Raw genomic sequence first — 17,729 nt, forward strand, 5'->3', positions numbered from 1 at the left:
TGCAGGTGATCTTCAATAATCTGGAACACACCTTGGATCACCTGACACCAGTCCAGATATCTGCGAGGTTCCTTGGCTCCTGCAGGTGACCCATAATGATCTAGATGAAAGCCTGAATCACCTGACACCAGTCTGGATACCTGTGAGGTTCTTCAGCTTCTGCAGGTGATCTTCAATGATCTGGAACACACCTTGGATCACCTGACACCAGTCCAGATATCTGCGAGGTTCCTTGGCTCCTGCAGGTGACCCATAATGATCTAGATGAAAGCCTGAATCACCTGACACCAGTCTGGATACCTGTGAGGTTCTTCAGCTTCTGCAGGTGATCTACAATGATCTGGAACACACCTTGGATCACCTGACACCAGTCCACATAACTGATGTTCCTGGGCTCCGGCAGGTGAGCCACAATGATCTGGACAAAAGGCTGAATCACCTGACACCAGTCCGGATACCTGCGAGGTTCCTTGGCTCCTGCAGGTGACCTACAATGATCTGGACCAAATCCTGGATTGCCTGACAGCAGTCCAGATACCTGTGAGGTATCAGGTGATCCAGGACTTGGTCAAGATTATTGTGGAACACCTGCAGGAGGGGCCTCACTGGAATCTACACAGGTATCAGGTGATCCACAATAATATGGAACAAATGTTGGATCACCTGATACCTGTCTAGATACCTGTCAGGCCCCTCGGCTCCTGCAGGTGTTCCACAATGATTATGTCCTGGATCACCTGATACCAGTCTAGACGCCTGTGAGGTTCTTTGGCTTCTGCAGGTGATCTACAATGATCTGGAACACACCTTGGGTCACCTGGCACCAGTCCAGATATCTGTGAGGTTCCACAACTCCTGCAGGTGATCCACTATGCCCTGGAAAAAAACCCCAGATCACCTGACACTGTCCTAGATACCTATGAGACCCCACGGCTCCTGTAGGTGATCTAAAATGATCTTGACCAAGTCCTGGATCACCTGATACCAGTCCAGATACCTGCAAGGTTCTTCATCTCCTGCAGGTGATCTACAATGATCTGGATGAAAGCCTGGATCACCTGACACCAGACCAGATATCTATGAGGTTTTACAACCCCTGTAGGTGATCCACTATGATCTTGAACAAACCCCAGATCACCTGACACCAGTCTAGATACATGTGAGGTCCATTGGCTTTTGCAGGTGATCCACAATCTAAATCAACAAATGTTGGATCACCTGATATATGTTTAGATACCTGTGAGGCTCTTAGGCTCCTGCAGATGATCTACAATGATCTGGGCCAAATCTTGGATCACATGACACAAGTCCAGATACCTGTGGGGTTCCTTGGCTCCTGCCAGTGATCCACAATGACTTGAAACAAGCCCCAGATCACCTGACACCGGTTCAGATACCTGTGAGGTTCCATGGCTCCTCCAAGTGATCTGCAATAATCTGGACCAAATCCTGGATCACCTGAAGTCTGTCTAGATACCTGTAAGGTGTGACTCCTGCAGGTGGTCTACAATAATCTAGAACAGGGGTGGGCAACTGTGGCCCTCCAGCTGTTGTAGAACTACAAGTCCCATGAGGCATTGCAAAACTGACAGTTACAAGCATGACTCCCAAAGGCAGAGGCATGATAGGACTTGTAGTTCACCAACAGCTGGAGGGCCACAGTTGCCAACCCCTGATCTAGAACAAACCCTGGATCTCCTGATAATAGTCCAGATACCTGTGAGGTTCCTTCACTCCTCCAAGTAATCTGCAATGATCTGGACCAAATCCTGGATCACCTGAAGTCTGTCTAGATACCTGTAAGGTGTGACTCCTGCAGGTGATCTACAATAATCAAGAACAAACCCTGGATCGCCTGATAACAGTCCAGATACCTGTGAGGTTCTTCAGCTCCTGCAGGTCAATCTGTAGGTAGGGAGCCTTGGGCGGGTGATCTGAGTAATCGTTGCTTTGTGGGCTCCAGCCATGACGTTCCGCCACCGGAGAGACTCGGTTGAGCTGGGCTGTGTACGCCGGATGATCAGCCAGTTCTGAGGAGGCTGTAAAGCTGTGCGGTGGGAGCAGGGAGATCCGGAGAGGTTTATAACATTCGTCTGTGAAGACAAGGGCCAGAAATGGTGAGAATCGGTGAGAGCTCCTGAAAAGATGACTCAGACCTAGATTAACACCTAGCTGACAGAGAATTTCTGACTGGACCACGTAGGCTTGTGGTGTAAATGAGGTCATCGTTGGTCACCTTACAGACCATCAAAGAAGAACCACAGAACGGGCAACTACCACCCTCCAAGGATGGAGAGGCCTTTACAAGCTAAGACCCTACGTTGTCTGGGAACCACCACTCATTTTCCTTAGACCAGAGGAATCATCTATAATAAATCTGAAATATTAGTCGTAGGGAGAAGAATCTTGGTGATTCTGACGCAAATGCCAAATGGTATGTCCTGGCTTTATGGAACAACCTAGAGATGGACTGAATGGGTGTATGGGCTCGTTCACAGCAGCCATGGTATGTTTGGACCTGCTGTGATTGGGATGATCTGCACATGTGTGGGTCCACTCAGCTGACAATGTGCAGGTGGTGCTAAGCTACCCTAAATCGTGCGTCTGGTGTGTGTGGGCGGTAGGAAAAGTGAAAGTGTGCCGGGGTTCCAGCTCACAGAAATCTCAGAATTACTAGGCTGCTTCCCAATCCGTAGAGTGCACCAGATTGTCTTGGGTGAGTCGTCCTCCAGTGGTGGCTGGAGGTGACCTCCCCAAAAGAAGGTCTTTTCTCATTCCTCCATCAAGCAAGTATCGTGATCCTGTTAGCAAATTGTCATGGACCAATGGCCTTGACATAGATTATAAGGGCTACTGCATTCCTCCTCCTCTATCCATGCATGATGCATACTAGAGACATGCAGGCCCCAGGCAGCCCATGAAGTGGGTCAGATTCCAGGCTTATATCATGAATTCACACATCATACCTCCTCCATACTTACCTCCAGCAGTGGGCAGCGGGTAGGTAGTCAGCCCGGGGATGGGAATGGTGACTGGAAGGCCTGTAGGTAGCATTCTGGAACCTTCTGTCTTGTTTGGAGCTGAGGTGAGGAAAAAGGAAATTGGTGCACAATATATCTATGATGAAATATGAACAATATATATAAATCTCCTTCTGAATAATAATACTTGCAGGCTCCCCCTGACTCCTCCTGCTGTCCCGCCACCTCCCCTTGGGGTCCCCACTTCTCCCCCTGTCCTTTTCCTGGGGGTCCCATCATATCCCACTGGGGTAACACCACATCCTCTTGGGGTCTCATCACATCCCCACGGGTACTACCATGTTACCCTGTCCTCCACTTGGGGTTCCATCTGCTCCCCTTGGGGTTCCACTGCATTCCTTGGGTTCCCACCACTTCCCCTTGGGGTCCCACTGCCTTCCCCTGGTGTTACAACTTCTCCCCCTGCTCTCTCTGTGGGGTCCCACCACCTCGCTCTGGGTTCCCACTGCCATTTCTTGGAGTCCAAACTTCCCCCCCTGCTCTTTCTGTGGGGTCCCACCACCTCCCCTGGGGTCCCACCACATCCTCTTGGGGTCCCATCATGTTCCCCACATCCCCCTGGGGTCCCACCAAGTCCCCCTGTTCTCCCCTTTGGGTCCGAACACATCCCCCTGGGGTCCCACTGCCTTCCCCTGAGCTCCCACCCCCTCCCACTGATTCCCCACTATCTCCCCCTGGGGTCCCACCACATCCTCCTGGGGTCCCATCATGTTCCTTTGGGTCCCGCCATGTTCCCCTGTCCTCCACTTGGGGTTCCACCTGCTACCCTTGGGCTTCCACTGACTTCCCTTGAGTTCCCACCACTTCCCCCTGGGGTCCCAGCTTCTCCCTCTGCTCTCTCTGTGGGGTCCCACTACCTCGCCCTAGGGTCTCGCCACATCCTCTTGGGGTTCCATCACATCCCCCATATCCCCCTGGGGTTCCACCACATTCCCCCTATTGGGTCCCACCGCCTCTCCCTGTTCTCCCCTTGGGGTCCCACTGCCTCACCCCTGGGGTCCCACCATGTCCCTCTGTTCTCCCCTTGGGGTCCCACCACCTCCCCCTGGGGTCTCAGTGCCTCCCCTGTGATCCTACTGACTCTCCTAGAGCCCAGCAATCCATCCACCTGACTCTCCCCTCCCGTCAGCTGTCTTCATGTGGACATTTAGTGCCTGAATACAGGAAGTACAATGTGATACAATGTAACGCGTCCATTTGTAGCCGACTAATCCCACCAGCGGTGATCTGACTACCAATGATAAGTATGGTGCCATCTATGGGCACGGTGGAAGACTGCACACTGACCTGTCCCCGTACAATGGCAGCAGGTGTCCCCTGAGCTCTCCACCAGGAACTGGCCCTGCAAGAGATGGAGAACATGAGGAGCCATGAACCTTCCCTGGAATATCTGTGATCACATGACATAGCCGTGCCGTTACCGTTGGCTACTGAAGCTCCACATTCTGCGCTGCAATTTCTTATATTAACTGTTGGGTTGAATATGCTAACTGGTTGCTATGGGTTACGGCATGTACACGGCTCCAAAAAATGAAAGGAAGACTTTGTAATCCGAGTCGCATCAAGTCCCTGAACCTCCTGAGATATGGATCTGGTCAGGTTAGTCGCAGAGGGGGTGGTAATCAGTTTCAGCTGCATTGGTGTTCATGGAATTAACATCAGGTGCACTAGATGGGCAACAATGAGACGACCCCCAAAACAGGGATGGTTTTACAGGTGGAGGCCACTGACATTTTTTTCCCTCCTCATCTTTTCTGACTGTTTTACCCTCATTTTGCACTTGGCTCAGGTCAGTGTCACTACTGGTAGCATGAGGCCATACCTGGAGCCTACAGAGGTTGCACAGTCAGTCCAACTCCTCCAGGATGGCACATCAATACCTGCCATTGCCAGAAGGTGTGCTGTGTCTCCCAACACAGTCTCAAGAGCACGGAGGAGATTCCAGGAGATAAGAGCATGGAGGAGGTTCCAGGAGACAAGAGCACGGAGGAGATTCCAGGAGACGAGAGCACGGAGGAGATTCCAGGAGACGAGAGCACGGAGGAGATTCCAGGAGACGAGAGCACGGAGGAGATTCCAGGAGACGAGAGCACGGAGGAGATTCCAGGAGACGAGAGCACGGAGGAGGTTCCAGGAGACGAGAGCACGGAGGAGATTCCAGGAGACGAGAGCACGGAGGAGATTCCAGGAGACGAGAGCACGGAGGAGATTCCAGGAGACGAGAGCACGGAGGAGGTTCCAGGAGACGAGAGCACGGAGGAGGTTCCAGGAGACGAGAGCACGGAGGAGGTTCCAGGAGACAAGAGCACGGAGGAGATTCCAGGAGACGAGAGCACGGAGGAGATTCCAGGAGACGAGAGCACGGAGGAGATTCCAGGAGACGAGAGCACGGAGGAGATTCCAGGAGACGAGAGCACGGAGGAGATTCCGGGAGACGAGAGCACGGAGGAGGTTCCGGGAGACGAGAGCATGGAGGAGGTTCCGGGAGACGAGAGCATGGAGGAGATAATGTCAGGGCAGGGGCCGAGGAACGGACAGGCAGGCCTAACAATGTAACGCACTGGCTGACGACAACCACTACCCACAGACCGAAGTCCCTCAGGGCGCGGAGTCTAAGTCCCAGGCTGCCCTTCACCAGGGCCCCTGATGGTGGGGATGGACTTGACGCAGCCAGGAACCAGGTCGCGGCCCCCGAGACACCTCAGCTGCGGTAATGGCCGCCGCCAATGGCGTGTAGCTGGTGGAAGAGACAAAAGAGTAGTCAGACAGGCCGGGTCAACACCAACAGGACAAAACAGTACAGGACAGCAGACGAGAATCACAGGTCACGAGCCGGGTTCAGCAACAGAGGGTCAGATCAAAGGAGAATACAAAGAATAGTCGAGTCACAAGCCGAATCAGATACCAGGAGAGTCACGAGAGTCAGAACAGAGTAATAGCAACACAAAGACACAAGACACAAGTGCAAAGAGCATGTGCGGGCCACAGGCTTATATGTCATCAGCCACACCCCTCTGGGGGATGGACCACAGAGACCTGAAGGCATAAAAGGATTCCCATCATGTACAGCAGAATCCAAGATGGACGCCAGCACATGGCGTAACATAACCTCAGGGAAAAGGTAGGACCTTGACAGATTCCAGGAGACAAGAGCATGGAGGAGATTCCGGGAGACAAGAGCATGGAGGAGATTCCGGAAGACAAGAGCATGGAGGAGATTCTAGGAGACAAGAGCATGGAGGAGATTCCGGGAGACAAGAGCATGGAGGAGATTCCGGAAGACAAGAGCATGGAGGAGATTCTAGGAGACAAGAGCATGGAGGAGATTCTGGGAGACGAGAGCATGGAGGAGATTCCGGGAGACGAGAGCATGGAGGAGATTCCGGGAGACGAGAGCATGGAGGAGATTCCAGGAGACAAGAGCATGGAGGAGATTCCAGGAGACGAGAGCACGGAGGAGATTCCGGGAGACAAGAGCACGGAGGAGATTCCGGGAGACAAGAGCATGGAGGAGATTCCGGGAGACAAGAGCACGGAGGAGATTCCGGGAGACGAGAGCACGGAGGAGATTCCAGGAGACGAGAGCACGGAGGAGATTCCAGGAGACGAGAGCACGGAGGAGATTCCAGGAGACAAGAGCATGGAGGAGATTCCAGGAGAGGAGAACACTGAGGAGATTCCAGGAGACGAGAGCACAGAGGAGATTCCAGGAGATAAGAACACTGAGGAGATTCCAGGAGACAAGAGCATGGAGGAGATTCCGAAAGACAAGAGCACGGAGGAGATTCCGAAAGACAAGAGCACGGAGGAGATTCCAGGAGACAAGAGCATGGAGGAGATTCCAGGAGACAAGAGCATGGAGGAGATTCCAGGAGACAGGCAGTTCCTCTAGGAGGGCTGGACAGGGCCATAGAAGGTCCTTAACCCATCAGCAGGACCAGTATCTGCTCCTTTGTGCAAGGAGGAACAGGATGAGCCCTGCCAGAGCCCTACAAAATGACCTCCAGCAGGCCACTGGTGGGAATGTCTCTGAGCAAGCAATCAGAAACAGACTTCATGAGGGTGGCCTGAGGGCCCGACGTCCTCTAGTGGGCCCTGTGCTCACTGCCCGGCACCATAGAGCTGGATTGACATTTTCCATTGAACCCCAGAATAGGCAGGTCCACCACTGGCACCCTGTGCTTCTCACAGATGAGAGCAGGTTCCCCCTGAGCACATGTGACAGACGTGAAAGGGTCTGGAGAAGCCGTGGAGAACGTTCTGCTGCCTGTAACATGGTTCAGTATGACCGTTGTGGTGATGGGTCAGTGATGGTCTGGGGAGGCATATCCATGGAGGGACGCACAGATCTCTACAGGCTAGACAATGGCAACCTGACTGCCATTAGTTATCGGGATGAAATCTTTGGACCCATTGTCAGACCCTACACTGGTGCAGTGGGTTCTGGGTTCCTCCTGGTGCAGTGGGTCCTGGGTTCCTCCTGGTGCAGTGGGTCCTGGGTTCCTCCTGGTGCGGTGGGTCCTGGGTTCCTTCTGGTGCGGTGGGTCCTGGGTTCCTCCTGGTGCGGTTGGTCCTGGGTTCCTCCTGGTGCGGTGGGTCCTGGGTTCCTCCTGGTGCGGTGGGTCCTGGGTTCCTCCTGGTCAGTGGGCCTTGGGTTCATCCTAGTGCAGTGGGTGCTGGGTTCCTCCTGGTGCAGTGGGTGCTGGGTTCCTCCTGGTGCAGCGGGTCCTGGGTTTCTCCTGGTGCGGGGGGTCCTGGGTTCCTCCTGGTGCAGAGGGTCCTGGGTTCCTCCTGGTGCGGAGGGTCCTGGGTTCCTCCTGGTGCGGAGGGTCCTGGGTTCCTCCTGGTGCGGTGGGTCCCGGGTTCCTCCTGGTGCGGTGGGTCCTGGGTTCCTCCTGGTGCGGTGGGTCCTGGGTTCCTCCTGGTGCGGTGGGTCCTGGGTTCCTCCTGGTGCGGTGGGTCCTGGGTTCCTCCTGGTCAGTGGGCCTTGGGTTCATCCTGGTGCAGTGGGTGCTGGGTTCCTCCTGGTGCAGCGGGTCCTGGGTTTCTCCTGGTGCGGGGGGTCCTGGGTTCCTCCTGGTGCGGGGGGTCCTGGGTTCCTCCTGGTGCGGGGGGTCCTGGGTTCCTCCTGGTGCGGGGGGTCCTGGGTTCCTCCTGGTGCGGTGGGTCCCGGGTTCCTCCTGGTGTGGTGGGTCCTGGGTTCCTCCCGGTGCAGTGGGTCCTGGGTTCCTCCTGGTACATGACAATGCCTGGCCTCATGTGGGGGGAGTATGCAGGCAGTTCCTGGAGGATGAAGGAATTAATACCATTGAATGGCCCCCACACTCCCCTGACCTAAATCCAATAGAACCCCTCTGGGATGTCATGTTTCGGTCCATCCGACGCCTCCAGGTTGCACCTCAGACTTTCCAGGAGCTCAGTGATGTCCTGGTCCAGATCTTGGAGGAAATCCCCCAGGACACCATCCGTGGTGTCATTAGGAGCCTCCCCCAACGTTGTCAGGCATGCATACAAGCACGTGGGGGCCACACAGACTACTGAGGGCCATTCTGAGTTGCTGCAATGACATTTCACCAACATGGACTCGCCTGCTGCATCATTTCTTCACTTTGATTTTCGGGGTGTCTGTGAATTCAGTCCTCTGTAGGTCGATCATTTCCATCCAATGATGGGGCGTCCTTACGTTCCTCACCCATCCCCCATCCATGTCAGGATAGAGATCCAGCAGGAGATTCCTCCCCATTGGGGTCTGATGGGTTGTCAGAGTCTTCCTCTCATTGGTGGAGCCGTGTATATATGAGAGATGATGAGTCTTCTACACAGTACGTTACTATAGTGATGGTGTCACCAGATCTCACCTCGGGGCACCCCACATTGATGAACTGGCAGAATTGGGAGCACTGGATGGTCAGGTTTGGCAGACACTGGCACACGTGGCATTCTCCAGACCTCCAACGCTCACCCGTGCTGTAGGTCTTCCCGTGGTATGTACACGCCTCACACGGGTCCGTCTGACACCTTGTATGAAGGAGAGAGAGGGGAGATAAATGTGTCAGAGAGCAGAACATACAGAGACTGATGGGGGATCCGAGAGCAGGAATGTCAGATATACAGCATGTGACAACCCAACCGACACCGACACCTCACTGTGTACGACACCTCACACCGACACCTCACCATGGACAACTCCTCTCCTCACACCGACACCTCATCATGGACAACACCTCTCCTCACACCGACACCTCACCATGGACAACACCTCTCCTCACACCGACACCTCACCATGGACAACTCCTCTCCTCACACCGACACCTCACCATGGACAACTCCTCTCCTCACACCGACACCTCACCATGGACAACTCCTCTCCTCACACCGACACCTCATCATGGACAACTCCTCTCCTCACACCGACACCTCACCATGGACAACTCCTCTCCTCACACCGACACCTCACCATGGACAACTCCTCTCCTCACACCGACACCTCATCATGGACAACTCCTCTCCTCACACCGACACCTCACCATGGACAACTCCTCTCCTCACACCGACACCTCATCATGGACAACTCCTCTCCTCACACCGACACCTCACCATGGACAACTCCTCTCCTCACACCAACACCTCATCATGGACAACTCCTCTCCTCACACCGACACCTCACCATGGACAACTCCTCTCCTCACACCGACACCTCACCATGGACAACTCCTCTCCTCACACCGACACCTCACCGTGTACGACACCTCACACCGACACCTCACCATGGACAACTCCTCTCCTCACACCGACACCTCACCATGGACAACTCCTCTCCTCACACCGACACCTCACCATGGACACCTCTCCTCACACCGACACCTCACCGTGTACGACACCTCTCCTCACACCGACACCTCAACATGGACACCTCTCCTCACACCGACACCTCACCGTGTACGACACCTCTCCTCACACCGACACCTCACCATGGACAACTCCTCTCCTCACACCGACACCTCACCATGTGTGACACCTCTCCTCACACCGACACCTCACCATGGACAACTCCTCTCCTCACACTGACACCTCACCATGGACATCTCCTCACACCGACACCTCACCGTGTACGACACCTCTCCTCACACCGACACCTCACCATGGACAACTCCTCTCCTCACACCGACACCTCACCATGTGTGACACCTCTCCTCACACCGACACCTCACCATGGACAACTCCTCTCCTCACACCGACACCTCACCATGGACAACTCCTCTCCTCACACCGACACCTCACCATGGACAACTCCTCTCCTCACACCGACACCTCATCATGGACAACTCCTCTCCTCACACCGACACCTCACCATGGACAACTCCTCTCCTCACACCGACACCTCACCATGGACATCTCCTCACACCGACACCTCACCGTGTACAGCACCTCTCCTCACACCGACACCTCACCATGGACACCTCTCCTCACACCGACACCTCACCATGGACACCTCTCCTCACACCGACACCTCACCATGTGTGACACCTCTCCTCACCATGGACACCTCTCCTCACACCGATACCTCACCATGTACGACACCTCTCCTCACACCGACACCTCACCATGTACAACTCCTCTCCTCACACCGATACCTCACCATGTACGACACCTCTCCTCACACCGACACCTCACCATGTACGACACCTCTCCTCACACCGACACCTCACCATGGACAACTCCTCTCCTCACACCGACACCTCGCCATGTACGACACCTCTCCTCACACCGACACCTCACCATGGACACCTCTCCTCACACCGACACCTCACCATGTGTGACACCTCTCCTCACACCGACACCTCACCGTGTACGACACCTCTCCTCACACCGACACCTCACCATGGACATCTCCTCACACCGACACCTCACCATGGACACCTCTCCTCACACTGACACCTCACCATGTGTGACACCTCTCCTCACACCGACACCTCACCATGGACACCTCTCCTCACACCGACACCTCACCATGTGTGACACCTCTCCTCACACCGACACCTCACCGTGTACGACACCTCTCCTCACACCGACACCTCACCATAGACATCTCCTCTCCTCACACCGACACCTCACCATGGACATCTCCTCTCCTCACACCGACACCTCACCATGTGTGACACCTCTCCTCACACCGACACCTCACCATGGACAACACCTCTCCTCACACCGACACCTCACCATGGACAACTCCTCACACCGATACCTCACCATGGACAACACCTCTCCTCACACCGACACCTCACCGTGTAGGACACCTCTCCTCACACCGACACCTCACCATTGACAACTCCTCTCCTCACACTGACACCTCAACATGGACAACTCCTCTCCTCACACCGACACCTCACCATGTACAACACCTCTCCTCACACCGACACCTCACCATGGACAACACCTCTCCTCACACTGACACCTCACCATGGACAACTCCTCTCCTCACACCGACACCTCAACATGGACAACTCCTCTCCTCACACTGACACCTCACCGTGTACAACACCTCTCCTCACACCGACACCTCACCATGGACATCTCCTCACACCGATACCTCACCATGTACGACACCTCTCCTCACACTGACACCTCACCATGGACAACTCCTCTCCTCACACCGACACCTCAACATGGACAACTCCTCTCCTCACACCGACACCTCAACATGGACAACTCCTCTCCTCACACCGACACCTCACCATGGACAACTCCTCTCCTCACACCGACACCTCACCATGGACAACTCCTCTCCTCACACTGACACCTCACCATGTACAACTCCTCTCCTCACACCGACACCTCACCATGTACAACACCTCTCCTCACACCGACACCTCAACATGGACAACTCCTCTCCTCACACCGACACCTCACCATTGACAACTCCTCTCCTCACACCTACACCTCACCATTGACAACTCCTCTCCTCACACCGACACCTCACCATGGACAACTCCTCTCCTCACACCGACACCTCAACATGGACAACTCCTCTCCTCACACCGACACCTCACCATGGACAACTCCTCTCCTCACACCAACACCTCACCATGGACAACTCCTCTCCTCACACCGACACCTCACCGTGTACGACACCTCTCCTCACACCTACACCTCACCATTGACAACTCCTCTCCTCACACCGACACCTCCACATGGACAACTCCTCTCCTCACACCGATACCTCACCATGGACAACTCCTCTCCTCACACCGATACCTCACCATGGACAACTCCTCTCCTCACACCGATACCTCACCATGGACAACTCCTCTCCTCACACCGACACCTCACCATGTGTGACACCTCTCCTCACACTGACACCTCACCATGTGTGACACCTCTCCTCACACCGACACCTCACCATGGACAACTCCTCTCCTCACACCGACACCTCACCATGGACATCTCCTCTCCTCACACCAACACCTCGCCATGTACGACACCTCTCCTCACACGGACACCTCTCCTCACCTGCGGGCCTTCCGGTAGATTCCGCGGCATTGCTTCCCATTGCCATGTTTGCTGGGATTGTTGGGGCTACGGAAGGACCACTGGATGCTCTGCACTCCACATGGACCCAGACACTCTCCCCAGGGGGACCAGGCTGACCAGCCGCAGTTCACTAGAAATACAAAATGGCAGACACCCAATCATCATATACAATGTATGGGGTATGGTACATCTCAGGCTGGTCTCTGTACACCCCCAACACACAATGCAGATTACCAGAGATGTCCACCAGAAACGTCTACAGAGTGCTGGAAACCAGAGACTGGGACCATGGAACCAGAGACTGGAGCAACATTACAGACTGGGGTCATGGAACCAGAGACTGGAGCAACATTACAGACTGGGGTCATGGAACCAGAGACTGGAGCAACATTACAGACTGGGGTCATGGAACCAAAGACTGGAGCAACATTACAGACTGGGGCCATGGAACCAGAGACTGGAGCAACATTACAGACTGGGACCATGGAACCAGAGACTGGAGCCCTGGTATAAGAGCCTGGCACCATGTAACAAGAGACTGGAGCCCTGTTATAAGAGCCTGGCACCATGTAACAAGAGACTGGAGCCCTGGTATAAGTGCCTGGCACCATGTACCAAGAGACTGGAGCCCTGTTATAAGAGCTTGGCACCGTGTACCAAGAGACTGGAGCCCTGTTATAAGAGCCTGGCACCGTGTAACAAGAGACTGGAGCCCTGTTATAAGAGCTTGGCACCGTGTAACAAGAGACTGGAGCCCTGTTATGAGAGCCTGTTAGATCAGCTCCTGGGTGTACATTGCCCTCTGCTGGGCACTGACCGGTACACTCCGGGTTGGGCCGGCACTGTTTCATCTGACCCTCCTGACACGTGCAGATCTGACAGTTGGCTTTGACCAGTTGGCCGGGCCAGTAGGTGGCGCCCTCCACGTCACAGGGGCACTCCTCTGGGCGCACACAGTGGTTCATATTGTCCATCAGAAGCCCATCGGGACACCAGCATCCTGGAAGGAGAGATGAGGAGAGGGGTGAGGGAGGCATGGAGGTGACACCACACACACAGAGATCACACGGGGTTCCTTCATCTTCTTACCCGGCACGCAGTGCTCATCGCCATGGCAGCTCCTCTTATTGGTCAGATCCGAGCAGGTCTGGGGACACGGGGCACACGACTTATACTGGAGATCAGCAGGACAAGACCGAGACTCTGGACAGCCATCTTGTCGACACACATCTGCAGGGAAATCACGCATCGTCAGGGAAATCACGCATCGTCAGGGAAATCACGCATCGTCAGGGTCATGGAAATCACACATCAACAGGAAAATCACACATCAGGTAAATCACGCATCGTCAGGGTAATCACACATCAGGGAAATCACGCATCGCCAGGGAAATCACGCATCGCCAGGGAAATCACGCATCGTCAGGGAGATCACACATCGTCAGGGAAATCACGCATCGCCAGGGAAATCACGCATCGTCAGGGAGATCACACATCGTCAGGGAAATCACGCATCGTCAGGGAAATCACACATCATCAGGGAAATCACACATCAGGGAAATCACACATCAGGGAAATCACGCATCGCCAGGGAAATCACACATCGCCAGGGAAATCACACATTGTCAGGGAAATCACACATTGTCAGGGTCAGGGAAATCACGCATCGTCAGGGAAATCACGCATCGTCAGGGAAATCACGCATCGTCAGGGAAATCACACATCGTCAGGGAAATCACACATCGTCAGGGAAATCACACATCGTCAGGGAAATCAAAAATCTGCAGGGAAATCAAAAATCTGCAGGGAAATCACACATCTGCAGGGAAATCACACATAGTCAGGGTCATGGAAATCACACATCTTCAGGGAAATCACACATCAGGGAAATCACACATCTGCAGGGAAATCACACATCGTCAGGGTCATGGAAATCACACATCATCAGGGAAATCACACATCGTCAGGGAAATCACGCATCGTCAGGGTCATGAAAATCACACTTCGTCAGGGAAATCACACATCGTCAGGGTCAGGGAAATCACACATCGTCAGGGAAATCACGCATCGTCAGGGAAATCACACATCGTCAGGGTCAGGGAAATCACACATCGTCAGGGAAATCACACATCTGCAGGGAAATCACACATCTGCAGGGAAATCACACATCGTCAGGGAAATCACGCATCGTCAGGGAAATCACGCATCGTCAGGGAAATCACGCATCATCAGGGAAATCACGCATCATCAGGGAAATCACACATCGTCAGGGTCATGGAAATCACACATCATCAGGGAAATCACACATTGTCAGGGTCATGAAAATCACACATCGTCAGGGAAATCACACATCATCAGGGAAATCACACATCGTCAGGGTCAGGGAAATCACACATCGTCAGGGAAATCACACATCTGCAGGGAAATCACGCATCGTCAGGGAAATCACACATCTGCAGGGAAATCACGCATCGTCAGGGAAATCACGCATCGTCAGGGAAATCACACATCGTCAGGGAAATCACACATCGTCAGGGTCAGGGAAATCACACATCGTCAGGGAAATCACACATCGTCAGGGAAATCACACATCTGCAGGGAAATCACACATCGTCAGGGAAATCACGCATCGTCAGGGAAATCACGCATCGTCAGGGAAATCACGCATCGTCAGGGAAATCACGCATCATCAGGGAAATCACACATCGTCAGGGAAATCACACATCGTCAGGGTCATGGAAATCACACATCATCAGGGAAATCACACATTGTCAGGGTCATGAAAATCACACATCGTCAGGGAAATCACACATCATCAGGGAAATCACACATCGTCATGGAGACCACGCATCGTCATGGAGATCACGCATCATCATGGAGATCACGCATCGTCATGGAGATCACGCATCGTCAGGGAAATCACACATCGTCAGGGAAATCACACATCGTCAGGGAAATCATGCATCATCAGGGTCATGGAAATCACGCATCGTCAGGGAAATCACACATCGTCAGGGTCATGGAAATCACGCATCGTCAGGGAAATCACGCATCGTCAGGGAAATCACACATCAGGGAAATCACGCATCGTCAGGGAAATCACGCATCGTCAGGGAAATCACGCATCGTCAGGGAAATCACGCATCATCAGGGTCATGGAAATCACGCATCGTCAGGGAAATCACACATCGTCAGGGTCAGGGAAATCACACATCGTCAGGGAAATCACACATCGTCAGGGAAATCACACATCGTCAGGGAAATCACGCATCGTCAGAGAGATCACACATCATCATGGAGATCACACATCATCATGGAGACCACGCATCGTCATGGAGATCACGCATCGTCATGGAGATCACGCATCGTCATGGAGATCACGCATCGTCAGGGAGATCACACATCGTCAGGGAAATCACACATCGTCAGGGAAATCACACATCGTCAGGGAAATCATGCATCATCAGGGTCATGGAAATCACGCATCGTCAGGGAAATCACACATCAGGGAAATCACGCATCGTCAGGGAAATCACGCATCGTCAGGGAAATCACGCATCATCAGGGTCATGGAAATCACGCATCGTCAGGGAAATCACACATCGTCAGGGTCAGGGAAATCACACATCGTCAGGGAAATCACACATCGTCAGGGAAATCACACATAATCATCCTTCCCCCGACTGTTACATGGAACATTCCAGATCAATGTGAGAAATAAAGCTCCAATCTATAGAAAGGGAAGGAGTGGCCGTCACTCGGGGTCCAGGCGACGTGGTGGAGGAAACGGTCCACCAGGACTACATGACCGAGGAACACAAGGAGCCGAGTCCATTCTCCATGAAGAAGAGACGATTAAGGGGATCACCATAGATGATGAGGGATATGATCACCATGGATGATGATGAGGGATATGATCACCATAGATGATGAGGGATATGATCACCATGGATGATGATGATGAGGAGGAGGAGGGATATGATCACCATGGATGATATTAATGAGGGATAGGATCACCATAGATGATGAGGGATATGATCACCATGGATGATATTAATGAGGGATAGGATCACCATGGATGAGGATGGTGATGATGATGATGAGGTATTTGATCACCATGAATGATGATGATGATGGAGGGATATGATTACAATGGATGGTTATGATGATGATGAGGTATTTGATCACCAAGAATACTGATGATGGAGGGATATGATCACCATGGATGATGATGATGGAGGGATATGATCACCATGGATGATGATGATGATGATGAGGGATATGATCACCATGAATGATGATGATGGAGGGATATGATCACCATGGATGATGATGATGAGGGATATGATCACCATGAATGATGATGAGGGATATGATCACCATGGATGATGACGATGATGAGGGATATGATCACCATGAATGATGATAATGGAGGGATATGATCACCATGGATGAGGATGACGATGAGGTGGTCCAGAGAGTGAGCTTGATGCAACTTTATTCACTTTCAAGTCATTACAGTTGACAAGGGGAATTCTTTGCTTGGAGGAAGAGAGATGAAATCCTCCGCATCTGGAAATGATGTAAAGAGTCAGATCTGTGACAACGTAGACTCAACTCTAAGGAAGGTCCCGTAGCCCATGGGGGTCAGGAAGGAATTTTTCCCCCACTGTTGCAAATTGGGCCATGTTTTTAAGGGCTTACTGCCTCTTCTGGATCATTTGCGGGTTTCAGATTGAGCTCAATAAGAAAGTGTCTATGGATTATTCCCAGAATCCTCCTCACCACCGCCTCAACCCATCTTACCAATCTCCAGAGATACAGCTGAGGAATGTGGGAGCTCAGAGCAGTGGCGCCCTCCATTCTGTGGTGGGGAGCACTCCCTCCGGCGGATCACCACCCCATTGCAGTCTTGGGTACAGTTTGACCATGTTGTCCATTCAGTCCAGGAACCGTCCACTGAGGAGAGACAACGAGGACAAGAAGAGTCAAATAGTGGAAGACGTCATGTAGAAGAAACAATGATCTGATCTTATCGAGATCTGAACATTCACAGTGTGTGGTCGGGGGATCCGGCAGTCGGTGTGCTGAGGTGGACAGCAGAGCCCTTCCACAATGAGATTGAGAAGACCACCATATTAACTGACCCACTGAAGA

The 17,729-nt window shown here is 53.2% G+C and overlaps 1 protein-coding gene across 1 annotated transcript in view; it reads right to left on the reverse strand.

Annotated features, from left to right (window-relative positions):
* The window catches only part of LOC149428586 (SCO-spondin-like), a 161,706-nt gene that overhangs the window by 125,438 nt on the left and 18,539 nt on the right, over window positions 1-17,729 (reverse strand). The window contains 8 exon segments of the mRNA XM_089667228.1: window positions 1,875-2,093; window positions 2,982-3,080; window positions 4,329-4,383; window positions 8,900-9,059; window positions 12,552-12,702; window positions 13,390-13,572; window positions 13,662-13,802; window positions 17,379-17,531. Coding sequence (XP_089523354.1) covers window positions 1,875-2,093; window positions 2,982-3,080; window positions 4,329-4,383; window positions 8,900-9,059; window positions 12,552-12,702; window positions 13,390-13,572; window positions 13,662-13,802; window positions 17,379-17,531 — 1,161 coding nt within the window.

Source organism: Staurois parvus, unplaced genomic scaffold, assembly GCF_062004578.1.
Source record: "Staurois parvus isolate SC_StPar_1 unplaced genomic scaffold, SC_StPar_1.0 ptg003112l, whole genome shotgun sequence".
NCBI classification, from domain to species: Eukaryota; Metazoa; Chordata; class Amphibia; order Anura; family Ranidae; genus Staurois; species Staurois parvus.